This window comes from Caretta caretta, chromosome 11, assembly GCF_965140235.1.
Source record: "Caretta caretta isolate rCarCar2 chromosome 11, rCarCar1.hap1, whole genome shotgun sequence".
NCBI lineage: Eukaryota > Metazoa > Chordata > Testudines > Cheloniidae > Caretta > Caretta caretta.
In genome coordinates, this window is record NC_134216.1 from 79,723,201 (window position 1) to 79,739,177 (window position 15,977).

Sequence of the window (15,977 nt, forward strand, 5' to 3'; positions counted from 1 at the left end):
GAGGATCAGTATTAGGGAGATGGGAAGGTGGCTTTAAGCCACCTTCTCCTCCCAAGCTCTGTGTAAACTTGTCTCTCTCATCACCAGAAGTTGGCCCAATAGAAGATATTGCTTCACCCACCTCATCTTTCTCATATCATGGGACTGATACAGCTACAACACCACTGCCACCTTTACTCATGTATGCAATCTGGTCCCCCGACACTGGCCTCATGTTATGGACAAAACTGGCTGTGGTTTCAGTTTGGCTTTTGTCTCTACTTGATGTGCTGGTAGTTCAGTTTACTGTATGCAAGTCATGTAAGCCTGGAGATAAGTTGTTTAGATTGTAGACAGGCACTACAAACTTAGCAACCAGGCTACATGGCCTGTACTCAGAGCTAGTCATAAGAGCACGCTAGCAACGCATAGGGCTGGGCTTAGTGACGCTTTGAAGCAAAGGCTAGCAACGATTAAGAAAGGAGTGACAATTTCAAGCTGAGCAACATTGCAGCAACCATGACCTATCCCCAGCACAAGGGACTGCAATAAGAAATAGCAGAGAAAGGTGTGCTTGGAATATCTGTGTTGCCCTTAGTCATTCATCTGAGTCTGGGAACATTTTTTACATTTTTTTAAATATTGTCTTCTATTGTCACCCACTCATATTGAGGAGACTTTTTATGGAATGCTTCTTTGAAGATCCTTGAGGACAAAAAGCACTGCAATTAAAAGCTGTGTCCCCTAGTTTAGCTGTGTAATCTACATCTACCTACCTATTACTCTGAAAATTTGCCACAATGACAGACTCTTCAATGGTAGATCACATGACCCGACTGAAACTCAAACTCCTGGAGAAGGTAAGATAACAATGCAGATTTCATATTTTTGTATCTTTGTAAAACTTCAAATAATTATAACCATGATAATTATAGTTATTAACTCAAAAAATCATGCAAATCACAGGACTTGGTGATGGTGGGGGACTTCGACTACCCAGACATCTTTAGGAAAATACAGCAGGGCACAGATTATCCAACCAGTTCTTAGAATGCCTGGAGCAGCTTTTTATTACAGAAGATGGAGAAAGTGACTAGGGGAAAGGCTTTTCTAGATTTGATTCTGACAAATAAGGAGGAACTAATTGAAAATTTGAAGGTGGAAGTCAGTTTGGGTGAAAGTGATCATGAAGTGATAGAGTTCATGATTCTAATGGTAGGAGGGAAAACAGCAGAATAAAGACCATGGACTTCAAGAAGGCAGGCTTTAGCCAAGTCAGAGAATTGTTAGGTTTAAGATCCTATGGGAAGCAAGTCTAGGTGGAAAAAAATACAACCTAGAATACTTAAGGAACTGGCTGAAGAGATTTCTGAGCCATTAGCAATTATCTTTGAGAACTCATGGAGGATAGGAGAGATCCCAGAGGACTGGAAAAAGGCAAATATAGTACCTATCTATAAAAAGGGTAACAAGGATAACCTAGGCAGATTAGATTAATCATCTTAATTTCAATAGCCAGAAAGATAATGGAACAAATAGTCAATCAATTTATAAGCACCTAGAAGATAATAAGTAACAGTCAACATGGTGTCACAACCAGGACATAGGCAATCGACTGAGTGGTCAGAGCGGGAATCAGGAGTTAGGCCAAGTCCAATACCAGGAGGTTAGAGTCTGAGACAGGCCAGAAGGCAAACCAAGAGTCAGGTGTCAGAAGGCAGGCAGGGTCAGGTTACCAGTTGATCAACAGCAGGCACAAAGAGCAGGAATCACAGGGAAAGCAGTCCGAAGCAGGGAGAACACAGTTGTATGGCCAACTTCCTGTTCCTGGTCTTGGGTTAAATATAGGCTGGGGACTAATCAGGATCTGCATGGTTTCACCAATCAGATCTCAGGACTGGGGTCCTCTACTAGAGTTCAGCTGCTATTCATATCACTAGGTGGCAGATTGGGACTGCCTTGCTCTTATGAGCCTTGGGGATCAGGGTTGGAGACCCATGTGGTCCCTAAGATGTGTATTTGTCAAGAAAATTGTGTCAAACTAACCTAATAGCCTCCCTTGACAGGGTAACAAGCCTTATTGATGGGGGAAGCAGTAGATGTGAGTTATTTCTACTTCAATAAAGCTTTTGATATTGTCTCACATGACCCTCTCGTAAGCCAACTGGGGCAATATAGCCTTAGACAATCCTACTATAAAAATGGATGTGCAACTTGTCAGAAAACAGTGCTCAGAGAATAGTTATCAATGGCATACAGTCGAACTGGAAGGGAGTATCAAGTGAGATCCCACAGATAGCTGTTCTACATCTGGTTCTATCCAATACCTTCATAAATGATTTGGATAATAGGATAGACAGTAGAGTTATAAAATTTGCAGACGATACCAAGGTGGGAGGAGTTGCAAGCACTTTGGAGGACAAGATTAGAATTCAAAATTATCTTGACAAACTGAAGAAATTATCTGAAATAAATAGGATGAAGTTCAATAAGGACAAATGCAAAGTATTACACTTTGGAAGGAATAATCAATTGCACAAATACAAAATGAGAAATGGGTGTTTAGGAAGGAGTACTGCAGAAAAGGATCTCGGGGTTATAGTGGATCACAAACTAAATATGAGTCAACAATGTAATATTGTTGCAAGAAAATGGAACATCATTCTGGAATATACTAGCAGGAGTGTTGTAAGCAAGACATAAGAAGTAAATCTTCCACTCTACTCAGCACCAATAAGGCATCAACTGGAGTACTGTTATCTCAAGTGCCTATATACAAATGCACAAAGCAGGTTATCTCAAGTACCTATATACAAATGCACAAAGCCTTGGAAACAAGCAGGGTGAACTGGAGGTCCTAGTGATGTCAAGGAATTATGACGTGATTGGAATAACAGAGACTTGGTGGGATAACTCACATGACTGGAATACTGTCATGGATGGTTATAAACTGTTCAGGAAGGACAGGCAGGGCAGAAAAGGTGGGGGAGTAGCACTGTATGTAAGGGAGCAGTATGAATGCTCAGAGCTCCGGTATGAAACTGCAGAAAAACCTGAGTGCCTCTGGTTTAAGTTTAGAAGTGTGAGCAACAAGAGTGATGTAGTGGTGGGAGTCTGCTATAGACCACCGGACCAGGGGGATGAGGTGGATGAGGCTTTCTTCCGGCAACTTGCAGAAGCTACTAGATCGCACGCCCTGGTTCTCATGGGCAACTTTAATCATCCTGATATCTGCTGGGAGAGCAATACAGCGGTGCACAGACAATCCAGGAAGTTTTTGGAAAATGTAGGGGACAATTTCCTGGTGCAAGTGCTGGAGGAGCCAACTGGGGGGGAGCTTTTCTTGACCTGCTGCTCACAAACCGGGAAGAATTAGTAGGGGAAGCAAAAGTGGATGGGAATCTGGGAGGCAGTGACCATGAGTTGGTTGAGTTCAGGATCCTGACACAGGGAAGAAAGGACAGCAGCAGAATACGGACCCTGGACTTCAGGAAAGCAGACTTCGACTCCCTCAGGGAACTGATGGGTAGGATCCCCTGGGGGAATAACATGAGGGGGAAAGGAGTCCAGGAGAGCTGGCTGTATTTCAAGGAATCCCTATTGAGGTTACCGGGACAAACCATCCCGATGTGTCGAAGGAATAGTAAATATGGTAGGAGACCAGCTTGGCTTAACAGTGAAATCCTTGTGGATCTTAAACATAAAAAAGAAGCTTACAAGAAGTGGAAGATTGGACAGATGACCAGGGAAGAGTATAAAAGTATTGCTCGGGCATGTAGGAATGAAATCAGGAGGGCCAAATCACACCTGGAGCTGCAGCTAGCAAGAGATGTTAAGAGTAACAAGAAGGGTTTCTTCAGGTATGTTGGCAACAAGAAGAAAGCCAAGGAAAGTGTGGGCCCCTTACGTTTTTTGATGAGATTCAGGTCTTGATCAGTTTTGGTTTAATTTTTCTGTTGCACCTCACAGATCCAGGGCCTTTGCTTCTTCTGCCTTAGGCAAAGGAGATTCAACAAAGACCTAGGTATTGTCCTAGGTCTAGGTGGGGGTTTTAGACTTTTTTTTTTTAAACTGTGATTATATTTTACCTCAAGATATGCCAGGGGGAAAGTACCTGCACTTTTAATCATTCCAAGCTGCCCCCATGTTTGTGTATTAAAGGGGTACTTGTTTTACCTGTGCACTCTCTTGCTTTTTGTAATCTTTAAAAATGACATCAATCATTTTTTGTCTTTATGAGGGGTGGGTGTGTGTACATGCCGACGTTCTTCTTGTTTTTTAGCCTAGGGGTATAAAGGATGGTCAAGTTTTCCCTTCCCTGTGTATGCTGGAGGACACTCAGGAGGACTGGAGAGCTCACCTCAGGCCACAACTAAAGGGAAAGGGGTAGGGTGACCATATGTCCTGTTTTGGCCAGGACAGTCCCTTTTTTAAACCCTGTCCTGGCCGTCCCGACTTTTTTTTCTTTTTCTTCTTCTTTTCCAAAAGAAGGCATTTGTCCCATTTGCTCTTGCTGACTTCATCAGTTTGCTCTTGCCAACAGGACAAATGCCCACTTTTGCCAAAAGAGGGGGGTGCGGTGCAAAGAGGGCAAGCAGAGATGCCAGCTCCCCACAGGGGGGAGGTGGCAGTGTTCCAGCTTTGTGGGGGGCAGGGTTCCAGCAACAGACTAGAGCCTCCTGAGGGGGCCTCACAGGGTTCCAGCAACGGGCAACAGCCTCACGCAGCGGGGGGCTCAAGCGAGCAGCTTCTCTAGGAGATAGGACAGAGGCTTTCTTGTATGTTATATTAACCCCTTGGGGCTGTTGGCAGCAGGTACACGTCCAAACTGTCTTCAAAGTACCCTGACTTGTCACTATGGGACTGCTGCATACCAGGCAAATCACCAAGGCAACCCCCACCCCCAAACCTCCAACCCTAGCCCGGGAGTTCCCAGCCACAGTCAAGGATGTGGACTGGTAGCTCTGTATGGGATTCCTTTTTCTGTTGCAGATGCACAATAAGGCCTTGTCTACACTATGAAATTAGGTCAAATTTATAGAAGTCGGTTTTGTAGCAAGTGTTTTTATACAGTCGATTGTGTGTTCTCCCACACAAATGCTCTAAGTGCATGTAGTCAGCGGAGTGTGTCCACAGTACCGAGGCAACCATCGACTTCCTGAGCATTGCACTATGGGTAGCTATCCCACAGTTCCTGCAGTCTCCGCCGCCCATTTGAATTCTGTGTAGAAATCCCAGTGCCTGATGGGGCTAAAACATTGTCGCGGGTGGTTCTGGGTACATATCGTCAGGCCCCCCTTCCCTCCCTCCCTCCGTGAAAGCACGGGCAGACAATTGTTTTGCACCTTTTTTCTTGAGTTACCTGTGCAGACACCATACCACGGCAAGCATGGAGCCCGCTCAGCTCACCGTCAGCGTAGGTCTCCTGGGTGCTGTCGGACGTGGTACTGCATTGCTACACAGCAGCAGTTTATTGCTTTTTAGCAGCAGACAGTGCAGTATGACTGGTAGCCGTCGTCGACATAGTCCTGGGTGCTCTTTTAACCGACCTCAATGAGGTCAGGGTGCCTGGGCAAACATGGGAGTGACTCAGCCAGGTCATTTCCCTTTTAAGTTTCGTCTCATGGAGATTCAGACCTACCGGCAGTGCACTGTCTTTTAATCTGCAGCCAGCAGAAGACGATGGCCGGCAGTCATACTGCACCGTCTTCTGCCGAGCACCCAGGAGATGACGATGGCTATCAGTCGTACTGCACAGTCTGCTGCCAGCAAGATGTATAAAGATAGATGAAGTGGATCAAAACAAGAAATAGACCAGATTTGTTTTGTATTCATTTTCTCCTCCCTCCCTCCGTGAAATCAATGGCCTACTAAACCCAGTTTTGAGTTCTATCCTTGAGGTTTTGAGTTCTATCCTTAAGGGGGCCATTCGGTTTCTCGCAAAGCCACCCTCTTTGTTGATTTTAATTCCCTGTAAGCCAAGGCGTCAGTCACCCCTCCCTCCGTCAGAGCAACGGCAGACAATCGTTCCACGTCCTTTTCCCTGGATTGCCCGAGCAGGAGCAGATGCCATAGCACAGCAAGCATGGAGCCCGTTCAGCTCACCACAGCAGTTATGACCATTGTAAACACCTCACACATTATCGTGCAGTGTATGCAGAACCAGCACCTGAAAAACCAGGTGAGGAGGTGACTGCAGCGCGGTGATGAGGACATGAACACACTTTTCTCTAAAACTGCTTTCCCCCGCAATTTGGAAATCATGGTGTTAATGGGGCAGGCTTATGCCATGGAACGCCGATTCTGCGCCCGGGAAACAAGCACAGAGTGGTGGGACCACATAGTGTTGCAGGTCTGTGATGATTCCCAGTGGCTCCGAAACTTTCGCGTGCGTAAGGGCACTTTCATGGAACTTTGTGACTTGCTTTCCCCTGCCCTGAGGCGCAAGAATACCAAGATGAGAGCAGCCCTCACAGTTGAGAAGTGAGTGGCAATAGCCCTGTGGAAGCTTGCAACGCCAGACAGCTACTGGTCAGTCGGTAATCAATTTGGAGTGGGCAAATCTACTGTGGGGGTTGCTGTGATGCAAGTAGCCAATGCAATCACTGAGCTGCTGCTATTGAAGGTAGTGACTCTGGGAAATGTGCAGGTCACACTAGATGGTTTTGCTGCAATGGGATTCCCTAACTGTGGTGGGGCTATAGAGGGAATGCATATCCCTATCTTGGGACCGGATCACCAAGGCAGCCAGTACATAAACCGCAAGGGGTACTTTTCAATGGTGCTGCAAGCACTGGTGGATCAAAAGGGACGTTTCACCAACATCAACGTGGGATGGCTGGGAAAGGGTCATGACGCTTGCGTCTTCAGGAACTCTGGTCTGTTTAAACGGCTGCAGGAAGGGATTTACTTCCCAGACCAGAAAATAACTGTTGGGGATGTTGAAATGCCTATAGTTATCGTTGGGGACCCAGCCTACCCCTTAATGCCCTGGCTCATGAAGCCGTATACAGGCAGCCTGGACAGTAGTCAGGAGCTGTTCAATTATAGGCTGAGCAAGTGCAGAATGGTGGTAGTGTGTGCATTTGGACGTTTAAAGGGTCACTGGCGCAGTTTACTGTCTCAGTGAAACCAATAAAAAAGTCACTATAGTTTAAAAAACATGTATTCTTTATTAATTGATTATAAAAATAGGGAGATAACTCACAAGGTAGCCCAGTGGGGTGTGGGAGGAGGGTAGGAGGGAAGGAAAAGGCCACTTTAAAATTTGTTGAATGCCAGCCTTCTGTTGCTTGGGATGTCCACTGGGGTGGAGTGGTTGGGTGCCTGGAGCCTCCCACCCCGCGTTCTTGGGCATCTGGGCGAGGAGGCTATGGAACTTGGGGAGGAGAGAGGGCAGTTAAGCAGGGGCTGCAGCAGCAGTCTGTGATCCTGCTGCCGTTCATGAACCTCCACCAGATGCCAGAGCATGTCCGTTTGATCCCGCAGTATCCCCAGCGTTTCCTCATGCCTCCTCTGATCTTCCTGCTGCCACCTCTCCTCACGTTCATCTGCCACCATCCTGTACTCTGCTATTGTGTCCCTCCACACAGCTCTGTCACTGCCGGATGACTGCATGAGCTCAGAGAACATTTAATCGCGCATGCGTTTTTTTTCGCCACCTTATCTGAGATAGCCTCTGGGATGGAGGAGGGAGGCTTGAAACATTTGCAGCTGCTGGAGGAAAAAAAGGGAGTGAAGTATTTAAAAAGATACATTTTACAGAACTATGGCTATACTCTTTCATGGTGAACAACACTATTCACATTACATAGCACATGAGATTTTTGGTACAAGGTCGCATTTTGCATCTTATATTGAGTGCCTGCGGATTTGGTGTTAGAGATCACACTCGCAGGGCCGGGCAACAGAATTCAGCTTGCAGGCGGCCATGGTAAGCCATAGTCTTTCAGCTTCTGAAACCTTCATAACAGCAGCCCCCTCCTTTCCCATACCAAGCAAAGCCCATTTGAGTTGGCCATTTACTGCTGCAGTTTTCCTGTTAACGTGCAGCAGCAGAAACCAAACTAACCCCCTCCCCACATCCAATTCTCTGGGATAATCGCTTTTCTCTTCCCCCCCACCGCCTGGCTGGTATCAGGGAAGATCCCTGCTAGCCAAACGCGAACAGCTCAGCTCCAATGCTCCCCCCCCCCCACCACGTGGCTAACTGCGGGGAAGATTTCTTTTCAGCCACAGGCAAACAGCCCAGTAGGAACGGCCACCTCTGAATGTCCCCTTAATCAAATTCCCCTATTTCAACCAGGTTACCATGAATGATATCACTCTCCTGAGGATAACACAGAGAGATAAAGAACTGATGTTGCTTGAATGCCAGCAAACACCGGGACCATACGCTGCCAGGCTTTGTCACGCAATGATACCGGATTACTTGCTACTAGCACGGCGTGGTAAAGTGACCTACCATGGAGGATGGAATAAGGCTGCTCTCCCCAGAAACCTTCTGCAAAGGCTTTTAGAGTACCTCCAGGAGAGCTTCATGGAGATGTCCCTGGAGGATTTCCACTCCATCCCCAGACACGTTAACAGACTTTTCCAGTAGCTGTACTGGCCACGAATGCATCCCAAGTCCTCAGGGTTACTTAATCATTAAAAACCGCTTGCTTTTATAACATGTATTATATTTAAAAAGGTACACTCACCAGAGGTCCCTTCTCTGGCTTCGTTGGATTGGGAGGGTATTTCAGTCAGGATGATGAAAAGATCCTGGCTGTCAGGGAGAATGGTGTGCTGTGTGCTCTCCCCAAGCTTGTCCTCCTCCTCCTCCTCATCTTCCCCATCTGCAAAATCCTCAGCCATGGCGGAGAGTATCCCATCCTCGGAGTCCACAGACAGGGGTGGGGTAGTGGTGATGGCCCCCCTAGAATTGCATGCAGCTCAGCGTAGAAGCAGCATGTCTGGGGCTCTGTCCCAGAGCGTCCGTTTGATTCTTTGGTTTTCTGGTACACGTGTCTGAGCTCCTTAAGTTTCACGCGGCACTGTGTTGTGTCCCTGATGTAGCCTCTGTCCCTCATGGCCTCTGAGATTTTTTTAAATGTTTTGGCTTTTCGTCTTTTGGAACATAGTTCTGATAGCATGGATTCCTCTCCCCATACAGTGATCAGATCCAGTACTTCCGGTCGGTCCATGCTGGAGCTCTTTCGATTCTGGGACTGCATGATCACCTGTGCTGATGAGCTCGCCTGGCCAAACAGGAAACGAGATTCAAAAGTTCCCGGGGCTTTTCCTGTACACCTGGCCAGTGCATCTGAATTCAGAGCGCTGTCCAGAGCAGTCACCATGGTGCACTGAGGGATAGCTCCTGGAGGCCAATACCTTCGAATTGTGTCCACACTAACCCTAATTCGAAATGGTGATGTAGATTTCAGCGCTAATCCCCTCGTTGGGGAGGAGTACAGAAATCGGTTTTAAGAGCCCTTTATGTCAAAAAAATGGCTTTGTTCTGTGGACAGGTGCAGGGTTAATTCGGATTTAAGGCTGCTAAATCCGACAAACTCATAGTGTAGACCAGGCCTAAGTGTGACTAGCAGGAAGTGAGAGATGTCCCTTCTTTCCAACCCCATTTTATTTCCTTGTGTCCCAAAAGTGTTTGTTAGTTATGCAGGACTGGATGTTCTTGTGAGCCTCAGTCCCTGACTTTTAATCTGTTCTCACAATGGTTTTATCCACAGAAACTAGAAAATGAACGCGAGACCCTGGAGAATATTGAGTCGCCCCTCTCCACAACAAGTAAGATAAAAGATTTGCTCTAGTTCAGATCATAGTTTCATACAGCAATCATTGAGTGATGTTCTTGGACCTGGGCTATGCAGGAGGTCAATGGTCTCTTCCAGCCTTCAAATCTAGGAGAGGCATCTCTGCTCTCACCCACCACACCCAGTGAGGCAGTCAGAAAGCACCCTATGTTTGTTATGGTGATAGAAATATTAACAGTGGAACAGGAAAGTGGCCTCAAACTCCTGGAACTTCCTTCCCTCAGTCTAGGCATCTTGGGCAATGGGGAGAGGCCAATTCACTAGGTCAGCCTGATTGACAGGGTGGGCAGGCTAATGAGGGAGTAAGGAGGCCGGGGGGGGGGGTCCCATCCTGTGTGTGTGTCACAGAGTGGGGCCAAGCTAAGGAGAAAGCAGGAGCCCGATCTGAGCTGGGGAGCAGAGCTGCAATAACAAAAGCAGAGAAGCAGCCCAGAGAGCAGACCTGTGCTGGGAGGAGAGCTGCAGCAACCAGAGCCTGAGAAGCAGCCCAGGGAGCAGGAGGCAGAGCAGCAGCATCAGTGCTGAGGAGAGTGGAGCAAGAGCTGGGGCTGGGGCTGGAGCAGTCCAGAGCCAGGTGCAGGGAGCAGCTGGAGAGAGCGAGGGGGGATCCTGGGCAGTGGGCTCAGCACAGGGAGACACCCCCAGCCCAGAGGCCTTGCAGGCCAGACTTGGAGGGGGATGGGATCGTAACCCAGGCAGAAGGAGCTGATGCTGGGAAGCAGGGTCCTGCCACCTAGAGCCTGAGGGTGTGTGGCCACCGCCAGAGCAAGTGTCCGACCTGCAGCATCCCTGCAGCACAGCCAGGGCCTGGGCAGGAGGCCTGGGAGGAGCAGACTGTGAACTGGACATTCCAGAGCTGGCTGGCTGTGGGATCCCCATGCCACAGAGCAGAGTGATGGGTTTTCCGTTAGCCTTTCCCATGTTTTCCTTTTTTTAAAAATTGGTTGCTGTTTAAATAAGTTGAATTTGCTTTGAACTGTATGTGATGATCAGTGGGCCAGGGAAGCACTCAGTGTAGAGAGAGCACTCTGGAGTGGGGACACCCTGGCCTCTGCCCTAAGTGACCCCAACAAGGTTGGGGGTCAAGCCCCCCAGGTATCCTGGGCCCAGCCTTGTTGGCGTTACGAGGACTCTGCCCCACAGGAGAGTCCTTGAGGTTAGGCAGGCCTCTGGGTAAAGGAAGTGGGAGCGAGGACTCAGATCCTTTTGCTAGCCCACTTCACGGGGGTAGCGTATGAGCCAGGAAAGTTCCCCACAATAGCGGGCCTATTCTCCCACTTACACTAAGACAGCCGCTCCATCTGCAGCTCCACAGGCCAGCAGAAGCTGGGGCAGGGTGAAGAGACAGCCCTTAATGGGAGGAAAGCATTCTCCGCTCAGCAGCGATCTATCTTGAAATCAGTGCTGGAATGAAATACCAATTGCTTCCGTGGGTGATGAGGAAGGGCACAGTGGACTATGCAGCCTTTTGATTGGTGGAATTTCTCCCCCCACCCCATTTGAGTTGTATTTGTCTAAAAGAGCAGACAGGGTCAGATCCTCAGCTATTTCTGAGCAGCGCTTAGTGTAACCGAGGCCATACCCCCAGCAGTCATGACAGGGGTGTGTGTAAAGGAGCCACTATGATAGCTCTGCCCTGCCCAAGGATTCCCCTAAGCAGGAATAATCCTTCACGCACCTGCTAAGTCAGTGTTGGCCTGTTTTGCACCAGCAAAGCTGCACAGAGAAGAACACAGATCACAGTTTGTAGAATGCAAATCAAATGGGAGAGAGAGGATGCCAGATTATTAAATCCAGGGAGTAAGCTGTGCTGGCCAAACAGATGCAATTGGAAACCAACATCCATATTCCCCAGGTTGCTGTGAAACTTGTGCAAAGAATGTCAGATAACAGACACAAGTGATACAAATGTATTGGGGTGATGTAAGGGCCAAGGGGACCTCCTGTATATAGGAATTCAGTGTATAAGTGAAACATCCCATCAGTCTGTTCTTTTCTTACTGAAACCATCTGCCAGTGAGAGGTGATATTATCTTTGCTGTACTTGGTACAATAAAATCCTCGTTCATTCTTGTGACAGGATTGTCAAGAAAGTGACCAGAAAATAATTTTTTTTGCCTGGAAAAAAGTAATAACAATAGAGTATCACATTTTCTAGAGTTAACCCACTATGGTAACTGCTAGAACCAAGGCCAGCTCTAGGTTTTTTGCCACCCCAAGCTTCAAGAGCGCAACTGCCCAAGGAAAAAAAAAAAAAAGAAAGGATGGCCGGAATGCCGCCCCTGGAATTGTAACGTGCTCACTTTGCCGGTGCCTAGAGCCAGTCCTGGCTAGAACAGCCCTTTCTCTTAGTTATCCTTTAAGGAGGCAACAGAGCCTATCAGATTCCTCTTTCAGGGAGTAACGATGGACAGGAGGATGCACTGCAGAATGCGCTGAGACGAAGGAAAGACCTCCTGCGGAAGCTTAGGGTAAGATCTTCCCTGTACTACGAGGTGACTGCTGCAGAGGCTTTCAGTAGTTAAACAGCTGGGGGTATGGCCTGGAGTGTGCATCGCCCATGGATAATGGCAATTGCAATAGCAGTTACCAGACTATGCTGGTATTGGGAGGCTCAGGGACTGCATGATTGAACTTTGAGAAGAATGTAAAAGGGAAGCAAAAATCCATGAGTGCTTTTTTTATTCCTGGGATACTGGGGGAAATGCTGCAGGAGCAGGTCCAACCCTCGTGCCCCAGGGCATGCTCCAGACAAACAAATCACCCCCTAAGGGTCTTTGGGAACTTGTTGTTTGGGCAGCTGCTCGTGGGGCCATGTGAGTATTATGGGGCTTGTAGGCAGCCAGGGAACCGAGTATCCCTAGAAAAGCTGTGGGGGGGAGGGGGGGAAGAGAGGAGAAAGCTGCGTTTGCCCCAAAGGGCACTCCGTGCCCCCACAGCTGTGCCAGTGCAGAGGCTGACCAGGCTTTGGGATGTTTCCAGTTAGCCGGTCATGTCCTATGACTGTGGAGCCCCTGTGGGTCAAATTCAACCCTGGTGGGGAGTTGCTAGAGTTATATCAGGGCCAAGTGGAGCCCTGTGAACATATTCATGTTTCCTGCCTTTACTGCACAGAGTTGTTCCCCCCGCCCCCATGTCACTGATCTTTCAGGAGCAGCACCTTTTGGAAGAATTTTCACAGCCCTGTGTGTTGGCAGGAGGCCACAGAAAGAACTACCGGCCGGAGCCAGTACCTGTTTACCTGACGTCCCCTCTGGCTCCTGCACCAGAACCACCAAGGATCATCCAGCAGACAGTAAGATCTTCCCCATGTCAGAACCAGTGCATACCCCCAACAGTACACGCTATAAGTAAGGGTAAGATTTTGTCATGGATTCTGTGACTTTCCGAGACATTTTCTGCCTCAGGTTTAGCCCTGTGCCCAGAGCAGCAGGAGCCCCAGAGCTGCCAGTCTCCCCCCAGCATCCAGCCCCACCATTATTTTTAATAAAAGTCAGACAGGTCAGGGGCAGTAAACAAAAACAACAACAAAAAAAATCACAGAACCTGTGACCTGTCCATGACTTTTACTGAAATAACAGTGACAAAAATCTTAACATTAGTATGAGGGGGCATGACTCACCACCTCCTGCTAGCCATGCTGGGAATTAGCTCTTGGTTGTCGGTGCACCTTCCTCTAGTGGTGTCTCACCACCATCACTTCTGCTCCACCTCTAAGAGCCACATCATTCCCCAGACCACAGCATCCTCATCTGGGCTGTGCCCCACTCCACTTTTTCCTCTCACTTCTGGGGGGAACCAGCTGTCTCTAATCCAGCCACTTGCCACTATGGCCTACTGTAGTCTTTGGGATAGCCCCTCACCTCAAGGAGTAAACTGCAGTCCAAATACTGGCCACCCCCGCTGTGGCAAGTGAGGGGGATGGGGGACTCAGGCCACACCTGCCCACTACTCCAGGCCCCAACCCAGGGACCCTATAGCCAGCAGCCATGTGCTGCCACTCCTCCAACTCCCACTGCTTATTTCCATGGGCCACTTCCCCATAGCCCTAGCACCTTCCTAGCCCTTTGTATCAGGGCCTCAGCCTGGAGCTACCTATTGCTCCTCTGACCCCCAACTCTGCTCTGAAGTACTCCTCTAAGGCAGCCAGTCCTTCTCCCTTACACTCCAGTGAGGGACTAACTCTGCACTGTTGAGCAGCCCTTTTTATATGGCCCTCCCTGGCTCCGATTGGCTGCTCCAACAAACCTTCTCCTGATTGGCTCTCTACAAGTCCTCCTCCCATTGGTTGGGTTTTGCACAGCCTCCCTGAGGGCTGCTTTAACCCTCCATCTACCTGTGTAGGGCAGTCACCCTACCACACTTAGTTATAAGAGACAAGTACAGTACCCAACTTCTCACAGCAAGGCAGCTATCAAAATCCTGGCTGAGCAAGTGGTTTCTCAGGCCTAGATTCACAGAAGTACTTAGGTGTTTTAGTCTGTGATTTAGACACTTCAGTACCAGTTTGAGGCACCACTGCAATTCACAAAAACCCTGGAGCACCTAAACTCACTCAGCACCTACGTTTTGCAGTAAAAAGTTCCCTGAGCACGTGTGTTTCGTCCTTGGAATGTGTTCACATCTGCTGCCTTCAGGGCCACCAGAACCTAAGCCCCAGAGCCATTTAAAAACCCAGGGCAGATAGGCTTTTGCTGCCTAAGTCGTGTGTAGGCCCCCATCTGGTAGGCATTTCTAGCAGCCACCTACTTGACTGGGCCCCTCAGGCCAATTCCTACAAGATGGCTTGGAGGTTGGGAGAGAGAAAAGGAGGCCCAGTGAGCCAGGACACTCACCGGGGATGTGGGAGACCCCCCCCTCAAGCTCCCCTTTGACTGACGGGGGAGAAAAGATTTGAACAGAGATCTACCACCTCTCAGCTGAGTGCCCTAACCATTGGGCGAGGGCAGTAAGACTCAGGCCTCGGGGGTTCAGGAGCTGAATAGATGATCAGCATTACCTGAAAGAGCCACAGTAGTGTGAGTTCATTGTTCCATTTGCCACACACACACACACACACTCTCACAACAAAGTGACTGACCAAGTATTCTACAATTAGTTAATAACACGGTAATTGGGTAATGATCGAATCACACATGAAAGAGCCACTTGCGGCTCGTGGGCCTCAGCCTGAGTATCACTGGGCTATGGGATAGTCTGGTGTAGGGCTCCATCAGCGTAGGTGGCTTTTGTGAATGACAATTGGAGGCACCTATCTCTCCCCCATCCATTTTAGGGGAGCTGTTATGCTTTTGGGGGTTCCCCCAAGGTGTCCAGGGTGAATCACTACCACCTGCTTACAGCACAAGAGAGTCTAGTCTGGGCCCACCGAGGGAAATCCTCCCAACTCTGCCAGCAGCACAAGTGTTCTGCCCCTGGCTCCGCGAGCCTCGCTCTTCCCCTCTTCACACCAGCAATGAGCACACCCCACCTTGTTACAATTCAATGCCCAGTGCCTTGTCTTCTGGAACCTGCAGTGTGCACCAATCCACTGCCTCTGTGCAAGCAGAGCACCCTAGTTTACTGGCTTCACCTCCTTTGCACAAGGCACTCAGACGTGTTGATAGTGAAACCAAACAGGAATTTATTTAACAAAGCTAGAGTTAAAAAGTCACATAAAAGCTAGTAAAAGGCTTTGGAAGCATAAGGTTACAGGTAAAAGAAAAATATAAAACAATCTATAGCCTATACTTATTAACAAGATACTTTCCTGGCCAATAAGGTATTTCTCGCCCTATGGTCAATCCTTACAGCACTGGTCCAGTCCTGGGAGCTGGGATCCACTTTTCATGAGACACTTGCGCTGGGAGAATGTATCCTCCATAACAGATAATATCTTGTGCACTTTCCTCTTCTCTTATACAGCCCCAGACTGTATCTCTTTTCATAATCAGGGAGTTTCATTACCTTCAGCTCAGGCCTGAGGGTCCCCTATTTTGGGTCTTTTCTTGGGGTTCTTTGTAAATGCTCAGACCTGCATCTGGTGATCACTTTTGATTGAGTTAGCAGAGACCCAGCCCCCACTCAGGTGACACGCTTCATCTCCAACAGCTTTGGAACATAATATTCTACATCTCTCCAAACATCAACACCATGATGATCATGTTCTCAGCTTTTGGCAAAGAACACACCCGACCCTCTTGG

The 15,977-nt window shown here is 48.4% G+C and overlaps 1 protein-coding gene across 1 annotated transcript in view; it reads left to right on the forward strand.

The window, feature by feature from the left end:
- Window positions 1-744: 744 nt before the first annotated feature.
- The window catches only part of C11H21orf58 (chromosome 11 C21orf58 homolog), a 36,900-nt gene continuing 21,667 nt past the window's right edge, over window positions 745-15,977 (forward strand). The window contains exons 1-4 of the mRNA XM_048869041.2: window positions 745-839; window positions 9,711-9,768; window positions 12,192-12,265; window positions 12,946-13,089. Coding sequence (XP_048724998.1) covers window positions 780-839; window positions 9,711-9,768; window positions 12,192-12,265; window positions 12,946-13,089 — 336 coding nt within the window. The 5' untranslated portion in view covers window positions 745-779. The remainder of the gene's footprint in view (window positions 840-9,710; window positions 9,769-12,191; window positions 12,266-12,945; window positions 13,090-15,977) is intronic.